This window comes from Stegodyphus dumicola, chromosome 3 (assembly GCF_044657685.1).
Source record: "Stegodyphus dumicola isolate Sdum_Otavi_A_Nest chromosome 3, ASM4465768v1".
Lineage (NCBI taxonomy): Eukaryota > Metazoa > Arthropoda > Arachnida > Araneae > Eresidae > Stegodyphus > Stegodyphus dumicola.
In genome coordinates this window covers 119,428,395-119,455,399 of record NC_140770.1, presented here as the reverse complement: position 1 = coordinate 119,455,399, position 27,005 = coordinate 119,428,395, and the positions used below count along the sequence as shown (strand labels likewise).

Genomic DNA, 27,005 nt, shown 5'->3' with positions numbered 1-27,005 from the left:
TTATTAAACGCCATTCATTTCATTTCTTTATTATTAAATTATATAGTTAAATATAAACATTTTAGATCTTATATTTAAAAAAATTCATTTTTTATAAAGAAATATACTATTTAAAAATGTATTTGACATCACCCCAAAAAACGTTTAGCTTTAAACATTTTTTTATATAATCTGCTGTACAGCGTATCTTACATAGATTTTTTTAAAAACATTTTTACAAAATACACTTATGAAGTAACTAATCAAAAGCAGGGCTTGATGTTAGATTTCAAACTTATGCATGAAATTTCTTAAGGTTTTTACATACTCATTATATGATTCTTTCAGAAGCCAATATTTGTCAAAGAAATAAAGGACTAATTTTAATACGACAGATGATTATGCTTATTTTTTATTTATTTATTTTTTTACTACTCGAGCTCTCATGTCATACTAATGCCTAAAAAATCAAGTATATTTGAGATCATTTTTAACTATTTTATTGATGCAAGTTTAAAATCATCCATAAAAACACTTTGGAATGTACTGAATTTTAACTTATCATAGTTGAAGTTTGTTATGTCTACCAATTTCTTTTCCAGAATTGCAAGTAAATATATTATTTTTAGTATCTAATTTCATCGGTTGTGTGAAATTTCTAATTTAATCCACACATAGTAAAAATTAAATGTTATAACATATGCACTAAAGTGTATCTGGATATATAAATAGCCATAAAGCAGTTTTTTAATTTTGGTTAGTAGCCTTACAGGCTAAGAAATATATGTTAATTTCTGATTGTTAAAAATATTCATCTTTTAATCATGATTTTTATCCAGTATCTGTTAAATGGAAAGACTTGAAATGTTAACTTCTGAAATAGATAAAATTTGTACATAGTTATTTAAAATGTTAAAATAATAAAATCATTTTTATTTAACTCATGTACTGTTATATCATCTTTTACATTTTAATTAACATGACATTATTTGCTTAACATTTCACCTCTCAAATTTATTGAGTCCAATTTTGTATTTCAAAAGTTCTTTTGTACTTCAAAGGGATTACAAATTAGCTTAGCTTATTTATAATTATATTGGAAGATTATTGTACATTAAAAATATACTCAGCTGAATACCATAAGAGAAGCTACAGACATAATTTATTATAGCTCTAATTAGTTGTTTTAAATTCATCCATTCATTTATATTGAAATTTTGACTGCATATCTTGTATAAAAGTTTTAAAGAGTTATGAATGAAGCATGCTGATCTTATTTGACATAATATTTTCAAAAAAGCACATCCAAAGAAGTGCCGTTTAAGACCAAATTTAAGATAAATGTTTGTCTTCAAATATACATAAATACCACTTGTTATATTCATGATTTAAGCATATAAATCAGTTAAGTTTTAAACATATTTCACAACAATTTGCTCAATTTTTTAAATTACTTGTAATGCTCTTACTGTTTAAATTATAAATAAAAAGCACTGAATTTTAAATATTAAATATATGATGTTATTTTTGTGTAAGTATGTTAATGCCATTTCTCAGAATAGTAAATACAGACTATAAAAATGAAGTTCATTATATTTAATATCACAACACATCCATTTTTTAAACTGATGTCTACAAGTTACATTTTTATTTTGCTTTTTTTTCATATAAAACATAACTAATCATGATTGTGCAGCTATCACAATTCTGATAACTTACGACATTTTAAACTGACTAGTATTAAAATTTTATAAATTAAAGAAACTTATCACATGGGTGTAAAAATAAATGAACTAAACATTTGCTACATTTAAAAATGCTCCACAATGTTTTTTCTAAACACATGATTATATCTCAAAATTATCAAAACTTTAATTATGAATAATTTATTTTTAATTGAAATTTATAGGTTATTAAAAAACCAACTAAAACACAACATGCATTAATATATCACTTGTAATTGGAAAGTTTAGAGTAGTGTTAAATTTTTAAATTAAACCAATAACTCATTCAAATTTGCTGTTTGATAAATGATAAAACACAATCTTCATATAAAATAAATTCAAATTTTAAAACTGATTCCGCATTACACGGGCTTAAAATATCAATAATGCACCATATTAAGTATAAAAGGAAAATCTGAAAATAATTTTTAAATGGTTATTAAAATAGCACAGTATAAGGCAAATGCAGTCAAATATAAATAACTACAATTTTTTATATTAAGCTAACCTGGTTCACATGCCCTGACAAATTTGAAGCATGCTATTAATAAAACGAAAGTGCTCTAGCATACTTTTTTAAATCATTTAATTCAAGACTGGAAGCAAATAAAGATACTTGCTGATACATAAATTTCACTAATAATAGCTGTAGAACCTTTTAATATCAAAACAGGGGAAAAAATTTAAAAACAAAGTACCTTCATTTTAAACAAGTGAGATCATAATAAAGTAAATGTTAAAACTGATCATCCAGTAAAATGAAAAATAATTATTAAATGATTCACACATTTTCAAAAGTATAAAAAATAAATGACAAAATTGAGATTCGGACAGTCTAAATTTTTGATTTCTTTATAATTTTAATAACTGCACTACAAAACTATAAAATATTATATAACTTATTTTTACTAAATAAAAATATACTAAAACTTCATTTTTAGAAAATATCACAAGTTAAAGACTCTGAATACTGGTATACTAAGTGAATAATCAGCAACAAGGTACAAAGTTATAAACTGATCAAACTACTCAAATTAATATAAACTCCATACTTAAATGCAATTAAGAAGACTAGATGAAAAATGCTTCCTAAAAAAGCTATACATTCTAAAGCATTACATGTCACCGGGGGGGGGAGGGGAAGAAGTGTCAGAAATATCAAGTTTATTCATGCACATTTTAATACTGATTATTTCTATTAATGAATTACTTCAAATGACAAACATTTTTAAATACATAATACATTATTCAAACAAATAAAACAGACTTAAACAATTACATTTCAATCATATTTTGAAACTCAAAACAGCATTTTTTTTCAAAAACGGCTTTTAAAATTCTACATTTGAGTTGCAATTAACATTCATATCTTAGGTTTACAGAAACCAAGTAACAAACAAACCAAAAAAAAAAAAAAAAAAAAAAAAAGAGGAGGCCAAATAATTTAGAATACTATAAATCAAAAATATTTTAACGAGTACTTCAATTCATCTCATATGTAATGACAAATTTGAGTTACATACAAAAATGCATTATGTAGAGTTTTTAAAGGGAATAAAAATAATTAAATTTGTTTTATAAAATATTTTCAAAAGTTTATGTGCATCTAAAAAATAGTAACATAATTTAAAAATAACAGTTTTTCTACAAGATTAATAAATAATGATTAACTTTATTATAGCACCAAATGTTTAAAGATTAATAATAAAATCAATATTTGCATATTTATTTCTGAAATTATAATATTAACACAATTGAAATTTTAACGTTTTCCTTTAATAATGCTAGCAATGATTTAAAATTTTTAACTATATCATAATGAAAATGTTCATATACTTAAAATATGTAACAATAAATGCAATAACTAAATGAAAAAGAAACTATCAATAAAAATAAACAGGTTTCTTAATACAAACTACCACAGATTAAAAGTATTCATTCATGGGATTAAACAAAATAGGAAAATTTTACATGGCAAATTCTAAACTGCTTTGAACATCAAAAAAAAAATTCTGATAAAAATGCTTTTACCTTTTATAAAATACATTCTCTATAAATAACAGTAAATGTATTCACAGAAGACTAATCAGAAAAAATGCACAAACTTTAATTTATTCAATAAATCTCATTTTATAGGCAAAGTAGAAAAAACAAGTATATAGTTTCACAGTGTAATATTAAATTCTGCTGAGATTACATTTTATCTTAAAATGTAGAATGTATTTTATGAAAGGTGTTAAAAACAGCTCTAAAAAGTTTAGACACTTAAGTACATTTATAATTCGTGGAACAGGTAATCTAATTACTTAAAACAATTCAGCAGAGGTACGACTAATATGCATAGTGATTTTTAAGAAATACAAGAACACATAACATTAAAGTACTCACATTTTAACTAAAAATACATTGACTACCAAATTTAAATTTAAACTATAAATGCAGAAAATTATAGTCTATAAAATGCATACACATATATAACTAATGGAAACGTTTTAAATGGTCTAATATATTAAGGTACATATACACCTATATATCTAATCACTGCAAGTTCAAAAATTAGATGATTACATACAAGAAATGATAAAAATGAAATTTAAATAAAAAAAGTAATTTTTAACTTAGTTTAAAACACTTCCATCAATTAATTTCAAAGTTTTAAAAAAGAGAAAGGGGGAAAATTTATGAAGTGCTTCCATTTTTCATAATATAATCATTTAATTTGAAAAATTATTTTAGCACTTATTGTATAATTGAATTAAAGCAAAATACTGTTAAACTAAAATTCAGAAAATAATTCAGTCATTTATGAACATTTCCTAAAAAATTTTTAACTATATAGAAAAAAGTTATTTTCAAGAAAGTCAACACAAAATTAAATACAAATATATAAAAAAAAAAAAAAAAAATATTCCTTATACTTTGAATATCACATAAACCAAATTTCAGTGTGAAGATGGTAAGTCAAATTTTTATAATCACAGTTCATATGGCAGCTAATATGGTTTAGGAATGATATCATTTCAAGAAATATTTCTTCCATTTTCATATTTCTGAACATTGATGTACATGTAATCAGATTATGGAAGAATTAATTTAAGTACTTTGGATAAACAATTTCACATGAAAATTTTCCCCATAATGACTAAACTTCATGGAAAATATAAAATTCTTCTATATACATGACGAAACATATGCTCCCTATCATATTTATTAAATAACAGAAGTTGATCATGGTTTAAAATTCGTTCTGTTTGATAACATATTTTATAGATACTTAATTTCCTTTTAAAGTTTATCATTTCTTTATTTGAATGACAACAATAGTCCTTTTGGTATATATGGTTAGAAATACTTATGTAAATATTACAGATGAGAAGATTCATAAATGGACGCTTTTATTGCAGTGTAGCAATTTTGACTTCCATGGCATTAACAATCTCAATTCACTCAGCAATATCTGGATTATGATCTCCTACGTAAAATAGGAAGAGGAATGCTAATGCAAGTAGTGATGTTCCGAGCAGGTCTCCCAGAGCAGTAAGATATGGAATAGCCGAATTATCAGGGTCTATTTTTCGTCTCCACATCCAATGTATCATGCAGTATGCAATATATATCAGTAAAAATACCTACATAAAATAAGGAAAAGGTCAATAACATAAAATATAAATCTTTTTTTCCCTTCCTATTGGAACTTTGTCAGAAAGGGGTTAAAACAGTGTGCCAAATATGATTGATTTCTCTAGTAGTCTGGTAAACAGATGATTCACAATTATGCTTTCTCCTCCTCCATTCCTACTTATTTACTTAAATGATTTGTTCACTGTTTTTATAATTTAAAAAGATAAATGTAAATATTTTATAATTTTTATATATTTAACCCTACAACATTTAGATATCAAAATTCAATTTTTCCAAGTTTTATACTCAAATGTATGTACACTACAACTTTATATATTTTAATTTTCAAACATATATTTCATAATTTGAAATGTCTTAACTTTTTTAATGCAGGTAATGAATGTAGTTGACTGTTTATAAAAAATGCTCATGTTACTGGTCATATTGGAAATCTTCGAATTAACTTTATTCTTTCAATTGACAACAAGCATTATTTAATAGTTTTCCAACACTGGTGACAAAGCTTTCTTAACAGGTGCTATTAATAGAAAGTGGCATGTTTCAATAACAAATTATGAAAAATAAATCTGATGTCAACACCATGACTTTCTTGTATGGCCTATTAAATTATAAACATATTTTGCTGCACATAGTTTAAAACTATTTCCCCAAATTTCATTAGGGATATATTTTGCATTCAATCCAGTCAGTTCTCATTTCACAGCAGGGAAAAAATACATAAAAACTCAAAACATTTTCATTAAAACTTGTAAAATATTAAAAAACCTAAAATATCACATTTAGTTTAAGAGTTTAACAAACAATATTTGCAAATAAAATTTCTACAGAAAAACAAGCAATTTAGCCAACAAGCAGGAAAACAAAATTTTCATTGCAAAAAAAAAATTTAAAAGTCAAGTTTTGGCCCCAATGGACAAAAAGAAACTGAAGTTGGTGCAGCAACTGAAATAATTCACTATACTGCTAGAGTTTCAAATGTAAATAAATAGCTGCCTTGCTAGACCAACCAAAACTTACACTTCAAAATTGCTGATAATTCTACAACGATTGCATGCAGATTAACTAAAGGCAAAAATCTTAACCAGAACTTAAGAACATCATAATTCAATCACTTTTAAAGCAAAAATGCATAATTTACCAACTTATATGAATAAAGACTTAAAAACACTTTTTCTTTTTTTTTTTAAATTCATATTGCCTGATTCATTATATGGTTAGAAATGAGCTAGAACAAATTGCATTTAAATTTCAGCCCAAAATTTTAACATTTTGAGGTTCCACACATCAAACACATCAAGTGAATATCTGTACTGACTTTTTAACCGGTTTTATGCTTTTTTCGTGAACTGCTTTTGTCAAAAATGCATCATTAGCATGAGAAATTGCTTTCCATGCCAAAATATGCTACTAGATCGCAGAATGGATTCTATTCTGATTATTTGTTCTAGCTTGGGCTAAGCAATCATGTGGCTTCCATAATCTTTCAATGACTTTTTATTCCTACTTAGCTGGTTGTTTGGTGTGTTTTGTCGATCCTGCTTTATCAGCCATTGTTTATGTTGGACTAAGATAATATCAACTAGATGTGCATCTTTTTGTAATGTTTTTGGAACTCCAGTACAACTTAAAGAGATAGTTTTAAACACTTATGCTGTTGTATTGAAGCATTTCCTTCGGGTCAGAGATAAGTTATCTTAGAAAGGAAACAAGAAAGACCTGTCAGTCAAGCACATTACCAATACAGTTTCCTATGGCATTTCAAGAATTTGGAATAAAAGCTCCATATCTAAAATTCAACAAGAAATTATAAGTCTTATAAGAAATTACAATGAAAAATACAAAAACATTAAAAGAATACCAAAATCTCGGCAGGGGGCTGATAAAATTAAGAAAGATTTCTTAGATCATGCAAACAGTACTTTTACATTTCTGCACGCAAATGTTTGAATTATGAACAATGTAAAATATTCCATGAACATTCTAAGCATAATAAGCATAGAGCGAAATTTCTTAACAGACCAACAGCAGGAAATTAAAACAGCCATTGGGTTGATAAGACATTTCTGAAAGCTGAAAATTACAATGCAAAAGAAAGGAAAATCAGAAATCTAAAGCAAGGGCATATAAAGATAATGCATGCTAGTCTACGATGATTTCAGACTTAAAGGAGAATATTGTCTTAGTGTCTGATTCAGAAGACATCCCTGAAGATAATGACAGTCAAGAATCCAAACGTCTGAAAGCAACTGATTCTCAAATTCCCTCAATCTGGAAATTATATCTAAAGAAACTCAAGCTAAAGTTATCGACAGAAGTAAGCTGCAGAGAACGTCGTTTGGTTTTACGAGATTATGGCAAAGCCTTAAGAGCCATCTGCCTAAGGAGATGGATGCCTTCATTGAGTACTTTCTAAGGGAAACTGGCTCGTACACATGTTACACATGGGGAAAACCACAAAAATGCCCATGCAGCCAGCCTGTTTGTTGGATTCGAACCTCGGACCAAACTACCAGTATTCAGCTACTTTACCACTTGGTGGGCTCAGACATCGTAATGTATTGTCTCAGCTTTAGTCAACCGCTAAATCAATGATACAGTCTTTGTATAGCATCTTCTTTGATGAGAGGAAGGACGAAACTAAAGTGCATGAGAAGGAAAATTCTTTCTACAGGACTAGAGTGGAAGAAGAGCAAATTTGTTCTCTTGTAAGAACCTGAACACTATGCCACGAGAAGCATCTTCAGTTATTGTCTGTCAGATGTTGCTAGTAGCAAAAATCAGCTTTAGTCATATTCTGCGAGTATGGAATTCGTTGAAAACGCAGAGAGAATGGTTACCGCATTGTCAATTAGGCTTGTCCAGATGGCTGTACAAGTTGATCTCAACTGTATGTGTTTCCGTCGCTCATTTTTTTTTCATATTTAAAACAAAGAATATAGTTGCAAATCATGAATTTCTGAAAACATGACAATGCATTTGCTATTGAACCAAGAGAGTATATGGAGTCACACTCAGAAAATAGGAATGTACTGAAAGAAAGATAGGCTCTTTACATTTTTTCTGAAAGGATTATATATACAGTGCAAAGTCTGTAATCCAGACGTTTATAACCCGGACCTCAAAGCTACAAACTTTATGCGCATAATGCGTTTACGCATGTGTGTTTAATGTATAACGGACGGTATAAGCTAGGCTAAAAGTATCTAAGGCATTTCAGTTAATGTTGCAGATTGCGTTGTTCCTTAATCTTCTAATTGGATTCGGCTTATTATTTTTTGCAGACTTTTAGAACAATTTCATAAAAATTAAGCTTGAACTTTCAATTATGTCAAAAAGAGTTTCCAATTCTGGAGCTGCCCAATGGGGTAGCGAGGGGAGCAAAGGGGGTGTATGACGCGCGAGCGGCGCCAAATGGTCTGCAAACAAGATTTTCCCAAAAATTTCAGTTTTTATTTTGTTTGATTTCTGGAAAATATATTTAAAAATTAATAATTATTTTAATACAATTAATTATTTAATTTCTTGATTTGTCTGATAAAATGTGTAATAAAATGTTTGCAGTACATCAACCAAATATCTTCGCATACAAAACGTTCTTTCTGACCACTTTTATTTCTCTAAAATAGATATATATTTTTAGTTTTTTTAAACGAAATGCACATATAGCCCCCCTTTTTATTTTAAAACGATAACACGACCTCGTATCGAATTTCTCGAAAATATCCAGTTTCCAAAAACGATTCCGCTAACATGGTTTTTTTTTTTTTTTTTTTTTTACTCTTCCTGTAAAAGACTGATAGCATTCCTGATTTCAACTAAATTATCTTGCAGAGACATTGTATATTCACTGCTACAGAAAATTCAACGTATGTCAATTGTTTTCAATCTCCTAACTACAAAAGGAATGCTGCAGGTTGCTCCTTACTCCTTATCTAAAACGCATAGTTTTCGACCTCACAGACAAAAATTTGCATGTTCCCAATTTTGTAAAGGTTATAATTTTCCTTTATAATCTCTTCTATTTCCTTTTGTTAAAAAGGTTGTCGATTATATGGTTATTTCATACCGAATTCACAATATCCTCTAATTATTTTGAGCAGTGAATTTAACTGCAAGATATTACTCCGCAGTAGAAAAGAAACAACCTAAAATTCCATTACAGAGCTATGGAGAAAATGTTTTCCCACACCTAAAAGTCGCACTTCAAATACTCCTTACTATTTCATTATCAAATGAAATACATTCGTTCATATACATATTCGTACTATATACATTCGGTCAGCAAATTAAAATAAATTTTGACTATTTACAGTCAATGGTAGGACAAGATCCCTAAGTCATCTAGCGTTTTAAAATACAAAAAGAGAAAAATTTCAAATGATCGACTTTGATGAACTAATTGATAAATTTGCTTCATCTAAGGCAAGAAAGGTGTATACATAGTAATTAACTGTATTAATGTATTATATTATTATTAATACAGTCAAAAGTCGTTAATCCGGACTCGTCGGGACTTCGCCAATTCCGGATTATCAATTTTTTAGGATTATAGATCATCAGTTTAAATCTCGTAAGATGGCATGCATAAATTCTAAAATTAAAAATATGAAACCGTAATTTATGAAATAAAGAACAATTATGATCTAAAAGGTATCAAAATTTAAAAAAAAAAAAAAAAAAAAAAAAAAAAAAAAAAAAAAAAAAGAGCTTAATATTTATTTGTTTACTTTATTAAACATTTCTTTCAATGTAAGTTGTTTAAGTTGCTTCGTTTTATGTGATAATACTTTCTCTTTCATTCTAGAAAAAGACATAATTTCTTGTTCAGTTACAAAGTTCCGCTGTTCAAGTCCCGTTAATTGCTGTGCCAAGAATACCAACTAACTTGTCAATCGAAATTTTTTCGTTTTTACTAACCTCTCTGTCACATTCTTCATGTCTTTATCCATTTTTTGCAGCAATTCCACTTTTTGTTCGATGGACATCGAAACATACTTTAGTTTTGTACGATCCTTTGGGAGCTCCAGAATCGGAAATTCTATTTGACATAATCGAAAGTTCAAGTTTACTTTTATAGTATTGCTCTTACAGTCTGCAAAAAATAATAACCCGGATCCAATTCGAAGATTAAGGAACAACGCAATCATCAACATTAACTGAAATACATAATTAGATAATTTTAGCTTATACCGTCCGTTATACATAAAACGCGCACGCGAAAACGTATTCTGCGCTTGCGCACATGCATATGCGCAGTCGTAAAAGGTCTTACGCACATGCGTAAACGCCTATACGCATGTGGCAACGCGGCGCATGCGCAGAAAGTTTTTAGTTTTGAGGTCCGGATTATAGATCATTCCGGATTATGGGTGTCCAAATTAACGACTTTTGACTGTAAATACATCTACTTATCTAATAATGTATATTAAACTTTTAATTATTTAAAAATTGTACCTTTTTAAAAATGATTATATTAAATATGTAAAATAAATAATACCTTTTTAACTAATTCCAGATCATCGTATGTCTCATTTTTCAGCCCACAAAGATAGATTACCGAATCCAATGCTAGCGTAGTTTGGTATTGACTATTCTTAACATATTTTAGAGTATTTTATGGAGGATTCAGCATTTTATTATTATTTGCATTCTTTTATTATTACGAATGTACTCTATAAGGTATTCTCCCGCCTTCTTGGGATGCCTTTGTGGTATGGTGGTCTGCATGCTGGGCGCATATTTCCAAAGGTCCTCAGTTTGCTTCCAGGCGAAGCCGTTGCATATTTTCCTCTTTTCTGCTTCCAGCAAATCCTTATAACTCTACAAGTAGTGCTCTAACTAAAAGGATGGTGGATGATGATTCTCCTCACCCAGGATTTGGCGATTGGGTCCCCTAAAAACCCCAGTTGCCGTTTAAAAGGAGAAGTATAAAAGGCATTTCTTCTGCCTTCTTGGCATGACTTCGCGGTGTGGTGTTCTGCACACTGGGTGCGTATTTCCAGAGGTCCGCGGTTCGATTCCCGAAGAAGGCGTTGCATATTTTTCCCTTTTCCTGCTTCCAAAAAAATCTTAATGTCTCTACAATTTTATACATTATATTACGGTAAGTGTTTTTTTTGGGGGGGGTGCCAAAAAGGTATTTTGCCCCGGGCGCCAGTTATGCTCACTACGCCACTGGAGCTGCCAAAGTATCTACAAAGCAAAAGCATGTTTCAATGTCCATTAAACAAAAAGTGGAATTGCTGCAAAAAATGGATAAAGGCCTTTCCGTCTCAAAATTATGTGAGAAGTATGGCATTGGAAAGTCCATTATATATGACACAAGAAAAAGGAACTTTTTGAATTTTTTGTGGAAGCATCTAAAACAACTTACGTTGAAAGAAATGTTTAATAAAGTAAACAACTAAATATTAAGCTTTTTTTTGTGAATTTTGATACCCTTTAGATCATAATTGTTCTTTATTTCATAAATTACGATTTCATATTTTTAATTGTATAATTTCTGCATGCCATCTTACCAGATTTAAATTGATGATCTATAATCTGGAAAAAACCCTAATCTGAAATCGTTGAAGTCCCATTTGTACTGTATATGTACATACAGTGTAAGAGTATATTTTTCCAATTTTCTGTAAAGCATTTTTCCAATGCATATTTTTCACCAATTAATAATATACAGACATTCGAGAAGAATCTAATTAATTTATATTTAACAAATATTAAGTTAATTTTAAAATATAACAATCTTACAAACAATATTTTGAACCCAATAAGTAATATCTTTCAATATTAAGCAAAATTCACATTCCTGTAATTAATATATATATTAAGGGGATTATAAAGGTGTAAAATATAAAGTGTTTGTAACTATTATGATACTTTTATAAATTATTTTTATTTGTATCCTCATTACAATTTAAAACTAATTATTGATAGTTAATATATTTTATATCTAATAAAAGGAAGAGTCTCTCTGTGTGTGCGCCTTTGTTTGTGCTGCGCGTAGATTCAGGGCTGCGAAATTTGGTTCATAGGCCAGTCTAGAAAAGAACCAGTGTACCTCCAAGCGATTTTTTCAAAATTTGAATGAGATCAAAAAAACAAAATTTTATGTTTTTTGATAAAAACTGCATCATTTTGAGACAAAATTAGCTACAGAAACAATGGCATATCAGCAACAATGGCTGCATACTTATGTTGCTGATATATTACTGTTGCCAATCGGAAAAATGAGGGTGAAATTAGTTTTAGAGATTTTAATTAAAATTTTTTTTTTAAAGTATACGTCGACCTTTTCCAGGATCCAGAAAAGAATTGTAGAAAGTTTGGTGACAATAGCTATCGTAGTAACCGAGTTATTAGTGAACAAACACAGATTTTCTTGCTATGACTTATATACTGGACTGCTAACTATTTTCTCAAGTCCAAAGGGACTTTTGTTCCTGAAGGAGTATTGTTTTCGTTTTGCGATTTTGCATTGAAAAATTTAAAAGGTTGTATCACTTTTCAAATCATTGCTGCCAAATACTATCGCCCTGTATTATATTTGAAGAAATTAAATAATGAAGAATCCGTATAAATGTATGTATGTTTCTCGCATTGTGTATGGTAGATAGAGCCATCCAATTTTGAATGACGTAATCCTACTGCGAATATGGGCATGTGGAAGACCAAATTTGGAATTTGTTTTATTATCGATTTCATATTTTGTAAAACTTTAACGAATTTTTGATTAACAAACTCAAGGATTTCTAAGCGAGCAATGCAACGCTGTACAAAACGTAAAAAAAAAAGGCCTCTTTGGACGTAATTTAAAATCTGAAACCTTTCAGACTAATGGTTATTGTGTCTTTCAAACTGATTGATTACTAGTAAATGATTAAAACTTTTTACAATGAGAGAGGCTGAGATATAAAAATTGATTGTGATCATTTGACACATAATAAATGAGACTTACCGTATTTGATGGCATATAAGACGCACTTTTTTTCCTAAATTTGGTCTGAAGGACACAGGTTAACTTTCAATACTGAATGTTATTTTTAGCCCGGATAAAGGTGTAGACACACATAACTTTTTCTACATCTGCCATAATTATTTTGCGCATGCGGGAAATATCTGTCGCCAAAAAGCGCCAAAGCTCGAAGCTGATGTCGAAGTTCGAAAAGGTTCGACGGTCACATTACGTCTGTGGAGTCTTTCTTTCTTTGCAGACTTTCTTTGACTCAGCCGACACGTGTCGGTATCGATGCTACTCTGTATAAACGTGTCGGTATCGGTGCTTAAAACTATTTGTTTAAAAAACATACCCTGGAAAATATGACTACAGGAAACAAGAGATCAAGCTGTACACTTTAGTATAAATTAGGAGTGTTAAACTACACGAAAGTGCATGGAAACAGAGCAGCAGCAAGGCATTTTGGTCCACCACCTACCGAAAAAATGATACGTACTTGGCGACTGCAGGAAGATCAACTGAAGACTGCTAAAATACAAAAACATAACCTTCGATGCCCAGCTCCATCTTGGCCTGAACTTGAAAATGCCGTAAAAATGTGGGTGATAGATAAGAGGAAATCTGGGATAAGTGTTTCAACTAAAATGATAATCAATGAGGCCAAAGGATTTGCAGAAAAACATGGGAATCAGAGCTTTTCAGGGTCTGAGGGCTGGTGCTACAGGTTCATGAAAAGGCAAGGCTTATCAATGCGCACGAAAACAACTATTGCACAGAAAATGCCAGCAGATTATGAAGAAGAAATACTAGCATTTCATAGGTTTGCTATAAATGCACGAAAGAAAACTTCTTTTGAGCTCGATCAAATAGGAAATATGGATGAAATTCCACTCACATTTGATGTACCATCCAACAAGACTGAGTATTGGTTCATGAAAAGGCAAGGCTTATCAATGCGCACGAAAACAACTATTGCACAGAAAATGCCAGCAGATTATGAAGAAGAAATACTAGCATTTCATAGGTTTGCTATAAATGCACGAAAGAAAACTTCTTTTGAGCTCGATCAAATAGGAAATATGGATGAAATTCCACTCACATTTGATGTACCATCCAACAAGACTGAGTATTAAAGGGTCTAAATCAATAACCATAAAAACCACAGGTCATGAAAAACCCGATATACGGTAGTTCTAACATGTGCTGATGTCACAAAACTACCACCGTTTTTCATATTCAAAAGAAAAACTCATCCGAAAGAAAAGCTTCCAACGGGTGTAATTGTTCATGTTCATCCGAAAGGCTGGATGGACGAAGCTGGAATGAAACTGTGGTTACAGAACGTATGAGCGAGGCAACCTGGTGGACTCTTAAGAAAACCCTCTCTTTTGGTTTTGGGTCAGTTTAGCGCCCATAGAACTGAAACCATAAGGAATAAAGCGAGAGAATTAAAAATCCAGATAGCTGTCATTCCTGGTGGACTGACTAGCCAAATACAGCCTTTGGATGTATCGGTCAATAACCCATTTAAGGAAAAAGTGCGAGAACGATGGAACAAGTGGATAGGAGTGCCACATCACTCCCTCACACCCTCAGGTAGAATGAAGCGGCCCTCTATTTCGCAAGTGTGCGAGTGGGTAAAATGACCTTGGGAGGACATAAAGGCTGAAGTAATTGTTAAGTCCTTTAAGAAGTGTGGAATTAGTAATGCTCTTGATGGAACAGAAGACGACTCATCATTTGAAGAAGGTAATACTAGCGATGACGGAAACAGTACTGATGACGATATTCTCGTTTTCGATGATGATGATAGTGAAAACGATTTTTATGGTTTTGAAAGTGATTAAAGTCTAATTTCATGATAGGCAACGTTTTCCTTGAATCTGTGTATTTTGTTGTTTCTGCTTTATTTTGTGTTATGTTTGACTGCTTGCCGTTTATTCATTTATTCATTATTGAAATTTACATATCATGTTCAAAATAGCTTGCCATTTGCTAATTTTCCTTAATAAAAATACGTTTGGTAATTGCATTCAATGATTGTTTATTTGGCTTTTACAAAACGTGAGAACTAAAAGAAACCACATTTTAAGTTATTGTGGTACCGCGCTATAGCGCAGACTATTGAAACTTTTTTTCCTTGTATGTGGCCTTCTAAATAAGGGTGCATCTTATATGCCGTCAAATACGGTACTAATATTAATGAATTATAGAAATATCAGTAGATTTCAGCCTTAAGTTATTTAATTGACTTTGTTATTTAATTGAAATGAAAGCTGAGAAATTCCTCATGTTACGTGGGAGCGGTCCTTTTAAATTTTTGCAGTTTATTCTAAAATACAATTTTCAGAATAAGTATGAAATATTGCAAACTATTATCACAATTAGTGCTGCTTGTGAGAATTTTCTAATTAAAATAATTTTAAAAGTATTTTAAAACAAAAAATGCTTATTTTGCATGTAAGAAGGCCTTAAAGTTATAAATATTTATGCACTTAACAAATCCTCTCTGCCTACATTACAGAAACTGGAGCAATCAAGTAAACTTTCACAATGTCATCCAGGGTTTTGAGAACAAGAAAACAACAAAATAATGGTATAATTTTAAAATATTAGAATTAAATTTTTCTTTAAAAAAAATGCAAGTTTATTTCTATATATACAGTACAAAGTCCGTAATCCGGACTCGTTGGGACTTCGGCAATTCCGGATTATAGATCATCAATTTAAATGTGATAAGATGGCATGCAGAGATTATACAGTTAAAAAGAAGAAACCGTAATTTCTGAAATAAAGAGCAATTATGATCTAAAAAGTATCAAAATTTACAAAAAAAAAAAAAAAAAAAAAAAAGAGAGAGAGAGAGAGCTTAATATTTATTTGTTTACTTTATTAAACATTTCTTTCAATGGAAGTTGTTTAAGTTGCTTCATTTTTTGTGCTAATACTTTCTCTTTAATTCTATAAACAGACATAATTTCTTGTTCAGTTGCAAATTTCCACTGTTCAAGTCCTGTAATTGCTGTGTCAAGAACACCGACTAACTTGTCAATCGAAATTTTTTTCATTTTCAATAACCTCTCTGTCACTTTCTTCACTATCGGAAGCGGTATTTTCTGGATTTAGAACCATACTACAGATTTTGCCATCCGTTAATTGATTGATGATTGGGAATTGTCGTCGCATCACGGCTATCATCTTCATCGTCCTCACCATGAAATGATGGCCATAAATTATGCCAAACATTTTTTAATGTATCTGGAGACATCCTCCCACGATCTTGCGATGCTCCACACAGCAGATTTTATGCTAAAAAATTTCAAAAAGTCTTGAATAGTCTTGCCATTGTTCAAGAAATTTAACATAGATTTTTAAAATGCTACTTTACATTTGCATTTCAACACGTGCACTATTCCCATATCCATAGGATAGACATACAGTTTGGAGAGAAGAATAATATGGATACATTACCTTTCACTAAAACTTTAAGTGAAGTATACGCCAAACATTTGTCAACAATCAGGACTATTTTAGAGTCATCACGTAAACCAACCGAATTCAAATGTCGCCGAGCCTCGGATATAAAATGATTTTCAAACCAATCATTCATCAATGCTTGTGTCATCCATGCTCTTTTATTTGCGCGGTATATAACGAGGAAAACTCCTTAAAATGCTCGTGGTCATGCATCTTTTTGCATTACGAAAAGTTTGCACTTGTGCGTTCCTGCAGCATTTGTGCACACTCAAATTTTAGCCTCGCTTTAGAATCTTTGACACCAGTTGGAGCCTTTTCTGTAGAGGTTGCCAAGGTATTTCGCGGTACATATTGTTAGAAAAGACAAGTTTCATCAGCATTGTAAATTTGTTCTGGAGATAATTGTTCACTAGTAACGAGTTCAATGAATTCATCTGCAAATTGTTCAGCAGCTTCAGTATCAGCTGAAGCTGCTGAACAATTTGCAGGCGATTTTTTAATTTGGTTAACCAACCTGTCGAATATGTGCATTCAGTGTTTAAGTTAATTTCTTAATGAAATATTTTGGCTTGAGCCATTATAGCATTGGACCCGTCAATGGCACGCCCTCGCTGCGACGCTGTTCTGACTCATTCAATCATGCCATGATCGTCACTTTTAGCATAACAAACACTTTTTCTGTTATTCATTGCAAGTGGGGTGTAGGAATCCAGAAAAAATTTAAAAAGTTCTTTCTTTCTTTTCTTTTCTTTTTTTTTTTTTTTTGGCTTATGTCACATACAGTTGACTTTCGAATGTCATACTCCTCGCATGATTTTGAGACGTATATGCCTTTATCCATTTTTTGCAGCAATTCCACTTTTTGTTTGATGGACATAGAAGCATGCTTTCGCTTTGTAGATCCTTTGGCAGCTCCAGAATTGGAAACTCTTTTTGACATAATCGAAAGTTCAAGCTTAATTTTTATAAAATTGCTCTAACAGCCTGGAAACAATAATAAGCCAGATACAATTAGAAGATTAAGGAACAACGCAATCTGCAACATTAACTGAAATGTCTCAGAATCAGTAAAGATAATTTTAGCCTAGCTTACACTGTCTGTTATACATTAAACATGCATTACGCGTATAAAAAAAATTTTAAAAAAAGTTTGCGGCTTTCAGGTCCAGATTATAGATCATTCCAGATTACGAACTTTGTACTGTATAATTTTTTTAGTTGTTTGTATATCAAGAAAGGCGATTCACAAAAAAATTTCACACACACCCACAAAAACACACATTTTTTCACATAAATTCTTTTCTAAATTTAAAGTCCTTTTTTTTAATTAATAAAGTGCCTATGTTAGAAATATTATGCATCTAATGAACATTCACATGTGTTCTTAGAATCAAAAGACTCTTTATTTGCACAGAAATGTAGCTAAAGGTGTGACAGTGAAAGTTACCAAATTATGCATATTATATTTCTAATATGCTTACAAGATTGGCATTTTTTGCTGTTTTAAAAATCATTTTATTAAATATGTATAATAAAAATAGAAAAATGACTAACTTTCTGGATATACAAAAATCCTGTGCTGTTTTGCAACATTATGCATTTAGCCAGTTTTTAAATACACTGCGCTTAAAAACTAAAAAATGTCTGAATGCAATGAATGTTTCTTAAGTGCAGTACACTTAAAACATTGTTGTGTGTTCAGATTTGATTAAAGTTTAAATTATTCTTGAAATTACCACTAACACAAATTCTGAACAGTAAGTTATTGCTGGAATTTTAGGTACACGAAAATTTACAGATCCATTTTCTTGTTAGTAGTTCTTAAGTGGAGCGAGTTACCGAATAATAACAAGCGATACACCTTATTAAGCACAGTAAAACAAAAAATTTGGTTTTTAAACATTTTCTACAGTCTAAAGCTTTTAAGATATATCTTTTAAGATAAAATAAAAATTTATGCAATGTAGCATTAAAATTCATATTTTGAGTACAATTTTCCATTACGGATATTGCATTAGTAATGAAAATTAACTGATGGAATAGAAATATAATAAAAAACTGAAGACATCCAAGTTTAAATTAATTTCCCTATTGTTATTGCAATGAAATGTTTTGTATACTCATCTAGAAGCTTTGCAAAAATGCAATAAAAGGTACAGATAATAAAGGTGCTGAATAAAAACGCATCAAGGCGAAAATGTATCACAAGATAATTTAAAAGATGTCGCAGCTGATTTCCTAATATCATATTAATGCTAATTAAGCTGTATTTAGCATTTAACACACTGTATACTATACTAATCATAAGGATTCTTTTGTTTCTCATACTGTTCACTACGATTAACAACTAGTCTCATTTCACTGAATTTCATCTGGGTTATGGCAGTTTATAATGTTATCGCAATGAGCTTAACATGCCTCCATATGAATTTCATGTTGCTGTGTAAATGGTTGTAGCCTAATTTAATCTTCAAAAAAGTCAATTAATTCAACATTAAAGATTTTCTATCCTGTTTATGATGGTAATGTGAATTTGATGCAAATTCTTTCTAAAAATTAGAATGGAAGTCAAATGATATACAGTGCATAATCTGATAGCACTAGAGACGACTTTTTTATATATATAAAAATTTAAATAACAATGGGAGTGATGTATAATCATGTATGTAGACAATTTTATGCATAGATGGCACTACATGCATATAATGTTTGATTAATATTTTGATCACTATGGAAAGAAACTGTCCTGTAATGAAAGAAGCACCAACTGCTTATCTTTAAATAAAATGTTTTATTGTTGTGTTCAAACTTTATCAATTTTAGCTATTCATGCATTCCGTGGATTAGTAATAAGCTAGAACCTCCCCTTGAAGATTTGACAGAATTCAATAATATATTTATTCAGAAGAATAAATTTAAATTACTGGAGATAAGCAACTCCCATATAACAGTGCTCATATAAAACAATTTCATTATTAATCCATCCTATAACACAATTAACATAGTACAAGATAGTATACATGGTCCTATGACATATTTTCTACCAGTTAAGTAAAATTAATATTAGAATCAATATGATAAAAATTAATTTGTCTATTAATAGTGCAAATATAATGATTTCAAACTTTATTTATTTTCAAAATTAATGAACAATTCTAGAGATCAATAATTAAAATTCTACAATGAGAATTTAATGTAGCATAAATAATATTCTAAATTGCTTACACAATTTGGCTATTTAGAAATCAAAGTAAAATATATTAAAGCATGAAAGATTCAATGGTCATTTTTAGTTTTTCAGTCCTAATTTTATCTTAATGCTGTTTAAACTCTGAATGCTTTTAATACAATAAAAAATTACTAGTTCTGCGCTTAGATCAAATATTTTTCTGAAATCACTGCCAATAAAAAATGAATAAGATAATTCTTTATACTAAAAAAAATAATAATAAAATCTGAAAGGTTTTTAAGATTTTAAATTACTTCTACAGGGGCGTTCCTTTTTTAGCATTTTGTGTGTTACCTTTACTTATTAAATATCATGTTCTTTGCACTTAAACCATAAAATTCAGTTCAACAGCAATGTAGAAATTTTTTTTTAAATGAGCATATCTTTAGAATTTTCTATACACAGTTCTGAGCGCTGGTGATAAAAAGGTGAAACTACTACAAATATATCCTCCTAAATGTTATAACAATTTAGAAATAAAAAATGAAAGCCAACATAATTTCAATTTGCATCTAATGCAAATAAAATTAATTTTAAAAGAAGTTCTCAGGAGAAGCAAAAAAACAGTAATCTAGTAATCCAAGATAAATCTTTGAATGAATGCAGATTACTTTTAAACTATTTGCACACAATATTTTACAAGGCAATTTCCTGAAATAATCAATCATAATCTGCAGTGCACCATGCAAAACGATTTACAAGATAACACAAAGCATTAAAGTTTATCAATCTTTATAAAGTAGTACGTCGAGAAATTCCTGAAAGCAATTGCACTTCATATTATGTAAGACTTTCTCCAGCATGCTTCACTAATCCTACTTCCCAAACCTTCTAATGTGCAAGTTTTTTTTTCCTTTTAAATAAACAGCATATTTAGGTCTTGTAACATCATTCAATTAAATATAAAATGCCAATTTTCTTCTTCTAAAGTATACACATAGGATAGTTGCATTTATTTACTGAACATGAAAGGGAACAAAATATATTTGCCTATCTTTGAAAGAACTAACTTTCAATGAATTTAAAAGGTAATTCATTAGAACCAAGAAATTTTTGTCCGATCTGTTTATTCCCTCCCTCCCCAACTACAGAATAATTATTTAAAACTATCTTGTTATATTATATAAAACACAGAAAGGTTCCATGATTAAATTTAAACTGGAAATGTCACCATATAACAATAATATTTCTCACTTTTAATTTTATAGCAAAGTTTAGATTTATTTTAAATATTAAAAAAAAATCGCATAAATCAAAAGTAACCTTACCTGTATTAAGGCAACAGTCAGATATACCAAAAGAAACAAAGGTGTCAGAGTTGTCTTGCCACCATTTAATAATCTTATTAAATATGCAAATATCAGATGCCCGGGGAGTGCCATTAAAAGCAAAACTCTGCCAGAACGAGCATGTGCACCTAAAACAAATTTCAAAATCAAAGATAAAATTAATACATACATGCAATATTATAAATTCAAAAATTTATTAAAATATTTATTTTGACAAATTCAAGTACTCTGGAATATATACTTTTGAATTGTTAATGAACATTTTCAATGCACAGCTTTATTAAATTTGAAATGCAAGAATAAAAATCTGCAATTTTAATAATCCAACTTTTTTTTATAACAAAAGCCTAGCAATAAAAGTTAACATAATTAATATATATTTTAATGTTATATAGCATTATATAAGATTCAGGCTCAAATTATGTAATAAATAATGACAATAACTGCAACTGTGGCAAACCAAACAGGACTTAACCAGATAAAGCTCTTGCAGACTATCTCTTTTAAGAAAAATTATGCCTTTATGCAGTTTATGAGAGAAATGTTGTGTTCCTGTTTAAATTACACATAAGGAAAACCACACACAAACAATTTCATAGAGGTTAAATGGAAGTATTTTCTCACATATAGGAAATCAACATAATTCTCACTACCCAACTGCGTTACATTAAAGACACGCATATATAAATGAAATATACAAGAAATATGGTTTTCTTTGTCTTTTGTTATATTTTTATTTAAATTTTAATTTCCATCTAAGCAAACAAACAAACAAAAAAAAAAAAAAAAAAAAAAGGTGCAAACTACAGATTTTTCAATTCAAATGATTTTCTTGTATTGCAAATGTGATAAAAATTCAAGAACTTTCCTGAACCATTTTACCCCATTTCTAAAATAATTTTCAATATTTTCAAGGAGCATATGAATTAGATATATTATTTCCATTTATTCTACACCGACTTCAGTATTATAAACATTCTCCATTCCTAAAAATATTAAGAAATTTATGCCAGTTTAATAATAGCATTCTGGAAAATATAACTGGCATTCTTTCTTGAACATGCCCACTGGAGAAACTCAATAAAGCTTAAAGAGTGGTTTAAAAAATAAGTAATACATAAAAAAAAAATCTAACTAGTCCTCCCTCTCTACAGAAAGGCAAAGTTGAATTTAACGTAAGATTTAAAAGGTAAGATTAACATTACAACAAACTAAATTAAATTCAGATAAATGCATAACACCTCATGTTCCAGTTAGTTCCTCATGTTAGTGAAAAATATGTTGACATTATACAATAACTAAATACACTAAATTCACTATCCTAAAATTAAAAGCTTCAAAACAGAAGAATAATATAAGAAAGTTTAATTACCAAGTTCCAAAATATCTAATAATTCACACGAGAAACATGTTCTTGTCAAAAAACATAAACAGAGAAATAAGATTTTTAAAGTTGTAGAAAATCTAAGTACCCTTTAATAGTCATTTCCTCAGATTTAAGAAATATTTAGACGAATATATATACATATATAAGTTAACAAATTTTAGAAATTTATTCAATTTAGCCACAGAACTTATTGTTGAAGTTCTTATGCTAAACAAATTACCTGGAAGTTATGTAAAAATAAGAAAGTCCTAAGAATTACACATATACTATGAAGTGAAATTTTCGATTTTAAAAGATGGTAAAGTTTGGAAGGGTTTTACTTTAAAAGACGGGTAATAGGAATACATTTCCATCCCCTTTCAGTTGTTATTACAAAGTACTACTCTTATGATACCTTTCCTTTAGAGGGTTTTCTAATTTTCAGATAAGAGACTAAGGAATACAAAAGAAACTTTTTCTCTTTTTTGCTCCCTCTTTTCTCTAAACTAAAGAAATTTACAAACTTATGATTTTGTAGCTGAATTAACTATCGAATAATGGAATATTAACTTTTACAAACACCGCATTATAATGAAAATAGGCCCTTAGTGGAAAATACCTCCCAGGTACACCTAAAATCAGTACATACTCTAAACAAATTTAGCTTGTTTCTCAAAGTGAACATAATTTAGAATTACATGTATTGATTAACAATTTTAATTTATACTTAAAAATGTTTGACCATTTGCTTCATTCATACGTCAGCAGTTCGAAATAATTTTTTTATGAAAATTGTGTAACAGCTTATATTTATATATTAAAAAAAACCCTCCTATTTTTGCAATATTAGCTTCTTTTCCAAACTAAGTATAGTTTATAATTACATGCATTGATTTACAGCTTTAATTTATATTCAAAAATAATGTTTGACCACTTGTTGCTTGCATAAATTGGCAATTTGAATTCATTTTTTTAAAATTGTATAACAGCTTATATTTATATATTAAGCGAACTCCCTTGTACTTTTGTAATATTAGCTTCTTTTCCCTTTCTAAGAAAAAATTTACTCATTTTCCCCCGTTGTATTTTAAGTATTTCAACAACTACATCACTACAGAAATAAATTAATTTTCTTTAGCTTCCCTTTATTGTTACGTTATTTTCTTCTCCTTCTGACACCAGTTGTTACGTCATTTTCTACCTTCATGTTCGTACAGAGTTTGTGAGGATTTGGAGTGAATAATGACGACACTTGATGAAGTATTGAAACACATTTTATTGGCCAGTATTGTCAAGACAGCTCCAAAACATGTTTTTACAGTCGTCAATGAACTATTATAAACACGCTGACACTATCAGCGACACAGCCTCCAGGTTATCAGGCTATCACGGTGGAGACAGCTTTGTGGCAAGGCACTAGAGTACAGCTCCCGATTCTGCTTGGTCGTGCTCGGAACTCCACGTACTCTCGAGACTCTCCACGCTATAACTCAGGATGCATTCGATGACACACAGAGCACAGCTCCCGACTCTTCAGTTCAGTCGTTCCGGAGCTCAATACGCTCTCTCGACGATGCACTAACCGCGATACACTACGAGACTTTCCGATGAACTCAATGACCCACTCGGCACTCGCTGCCTTGCTGTCAATTCGATCGACTCTGCAAGGTGTGACTAGACGAGACACCAACTCGTTACTGACTATCTCGCACTCTATGGGAGGCACACACTCTCGTCCTCTCGACGAGGTACACTCTCTATCAGCTGGCTTGGCGGGCACACACACACTGACTGCGGACCAGCAGGGTTTATATAGCTTTCGGCTTGTGTTCGAGAACATTCCGGGCTAAACCGGTAAGAATTCGTTCCAGAAGGTTCTCCATCCGTCCATGGTATATCGCCATTTCTTCGCCAAATGGGCAATTTATCACCAAATGTGGCAACCTTACCTTCCTTGCTATTTTATGGCAACCCTAAAACTGCTTCGTGGGGAAGCTATCTCATCGCACCTGTACATTTCGTAACAATATATATATATTCTCCCTTTCTAACTTTCTTTAAACAACTTTTTTTTAAACTTGGGTAATTCCTAAGTGTAATTTTTTTACTACATTGCATTTTACATGTTTAAAGCAGCTATAGCTGTGATTCAATTCATCATGCACAGCAATTCATTGACAACAATCTCTCCATTTCAATACATTAGATTTCTTGATGTCTAGACCATTCTGGCCAATATCTAGGTAGCAAGAAAATGATACATGTTCCAAGAATACTCTGCATCAACACACACATTCAGAACCAGCTTGAGGATAACTTTTTTTTTAATCATGCTACCTCTGTTAGTGACCTACAGATTCACAAAACTGCAATCCTTCACTAAATATGCAATGCAGTTAAAACCATTACTAATAAAATTGCCTGTAATAATAAATGTTTGCTGAAAACATTCTATGCATTTTAAAATTTGTCTCCTAAGATTATAAAATGTGCCTGTTCTCACAGTCATCTAGAGGTTAGGATTAATACCAGTGGCAACTTCATTGAACAAGTTAAAGCTCTTATCTCTGGAATTTTCAATAAGTGCTTAAAATTAGAATTTTCATAGATATTTTTCCATAATGCTTTTTCCATGCCATTTCTGTTTGCGAAACCAGTATTCTATTCCTTTACCTACACTGTGACAAACTGTTTAACAAAGCGATATAATGGTAAAATTTTCAGTGTCTTGCCTGCTCAAATCTGTTCACATCTTCACTCAGAAGTAATTTTACATGAAACTTCATAAATCATATAAAGCTACAGTATAATAAAAAATAGTGTCTATAGTAGACGAAATAAAACAAAGATTTAACAATAACATAATATTGACAGAACATATAAACTAAACTTTATAAATGATACTAATTACTGTACATTCAAGTGCTTATACATAGCAATCAAATTATACAAAATCAAAAATGAAATTCACATTTCAATAATGCTCCTTGAAGAATGCTTCATTCAAAAAACATATGAAACTCAGCATATAATTTATTCGCATTTCGAATCTCCTTCTTAGCCATATTAAAATAAAAATGCAAAAGGAAAAAACTATTACACTTTAGTAAGTGCGCAAGTTTGTTGAAAAATCTAAAGGAAATATCACAATAGTAATTTTAAAAAAATTAAGTGCTCATTATTTATGCATTATGAATAATTATATATAAAAATGGCACACTTTTATCTGATCACCTAAAATTAGATAATCAAAAAGTTAATATTAAATAGCCAGTGAAAAATATTTTATGTTCTCAAATACACAAACTTTATGCTTTCTGTGCACTGGAAATATTAAAAAATACTATGTAAATTATAGGTGATAAAACATACATTCTAATCAGCTGATTACAAAATAATCTAGAATCTTGAATTTATCAATGTTTTACAATTTAAATCAAGGCTAAGAAATGGCTAAATCCTTTGCATATTTATAAAGCTCCTTCATAAAAAGTTTAAGAATATTCTTTAAAATTTGAAGAATAGTCTCATAGAATAGAATAGAAAAATTTTAAGAATAGTCTCACTTTGCATCTCAAATAAATTTAACTCCAAATTCTACGAAAGTAAAATGATATAATGAATTTTCATCAACATTATAGGAATCAAAAACACTTAGAATGATATTTAATTTTTTTCCAAAGTACTTAAATTTCTCAAATTTATTACAGAAGCAACTTGTTTAAAATTTTCTTTCACTTCGCTCCTTACAATATTAATTCCGTGCTAATCACATTTAAAAATTTTAAGATGCTCTAGCGTACAAAAATATAACTTCAGTGGCATATTATAGAAAACTTAAAAGACTGGGATTATTGCTTGAGTTTCATACGATCATATTTCTAATACACCAAAAATACATTTGATTATAACATTAAAAAATTAGTTTAAATTATTTTCTATGCTAATTTGTTACAGCTCTTTGCAATTTCTCATTATTAATTTCAGAAAGAATGTTATTAACTAATGTATTTTTCAATTGTACTTCACAGAAAATTTATTATAACATTATAAGTGATGTCACTGAAGAAAATACACACCATGAAAGGCTAAATTACAAAAACCAAAAACTGAAATTGTACTCCAAAGCAAAAATGCTCTTAAAATTATATGCAATAAAACAAGAAACAGTAAATATCCAACGGACTAACAAAAAACTTGCAAAATATATTTAACACAGAACTGAATTCATGATCAAACTACGTGTTGCATCTAACATTCATTAGAACTTTATGAAACATGAAAATTTAAAAGCTTACCTTAGCAATTCAGAAGCCTTAGCAAACAAAAATGAAAATAAGAA

General features: G+C 29.8%; 1 protein-coding gene across 2 annotated transcripts in view; it reads right to left on the bottom strand.

The window, feature by feature from the left end:
* Positions 1–1,560: 1,560 nt before the first annotated feature.
* LOC118189903 (solute carrier family 41 member 1-like) overlaps positions 1,561–27,005 on the bottom strand; it is a 140,068-nt gene continuing 114,623 nt past the window's right edge. The window contains exons 11-12 of one of the 2 annotated variants that reach the window (XM_035360611.2): positions 21,277–21,425; positions 1,561–5,332 (exon numbers count right to left, since the gene is read on the bottom strand). In XM_035360611.2, coding sequence (XP_035216502.1) covers positions 5,147–5,332; positions 21,277–21,425 — 335 coding nt within the window. In that variant the 3' untranslated portion in view covers positions 1,561–5,146. Of the gene's footprint in view, positions 5,333–21,276; positions 21,426–27,005 lie in introns of those variants that run through there. The other variant, XM_035360616.2, reaches the window with a different exon arrangement.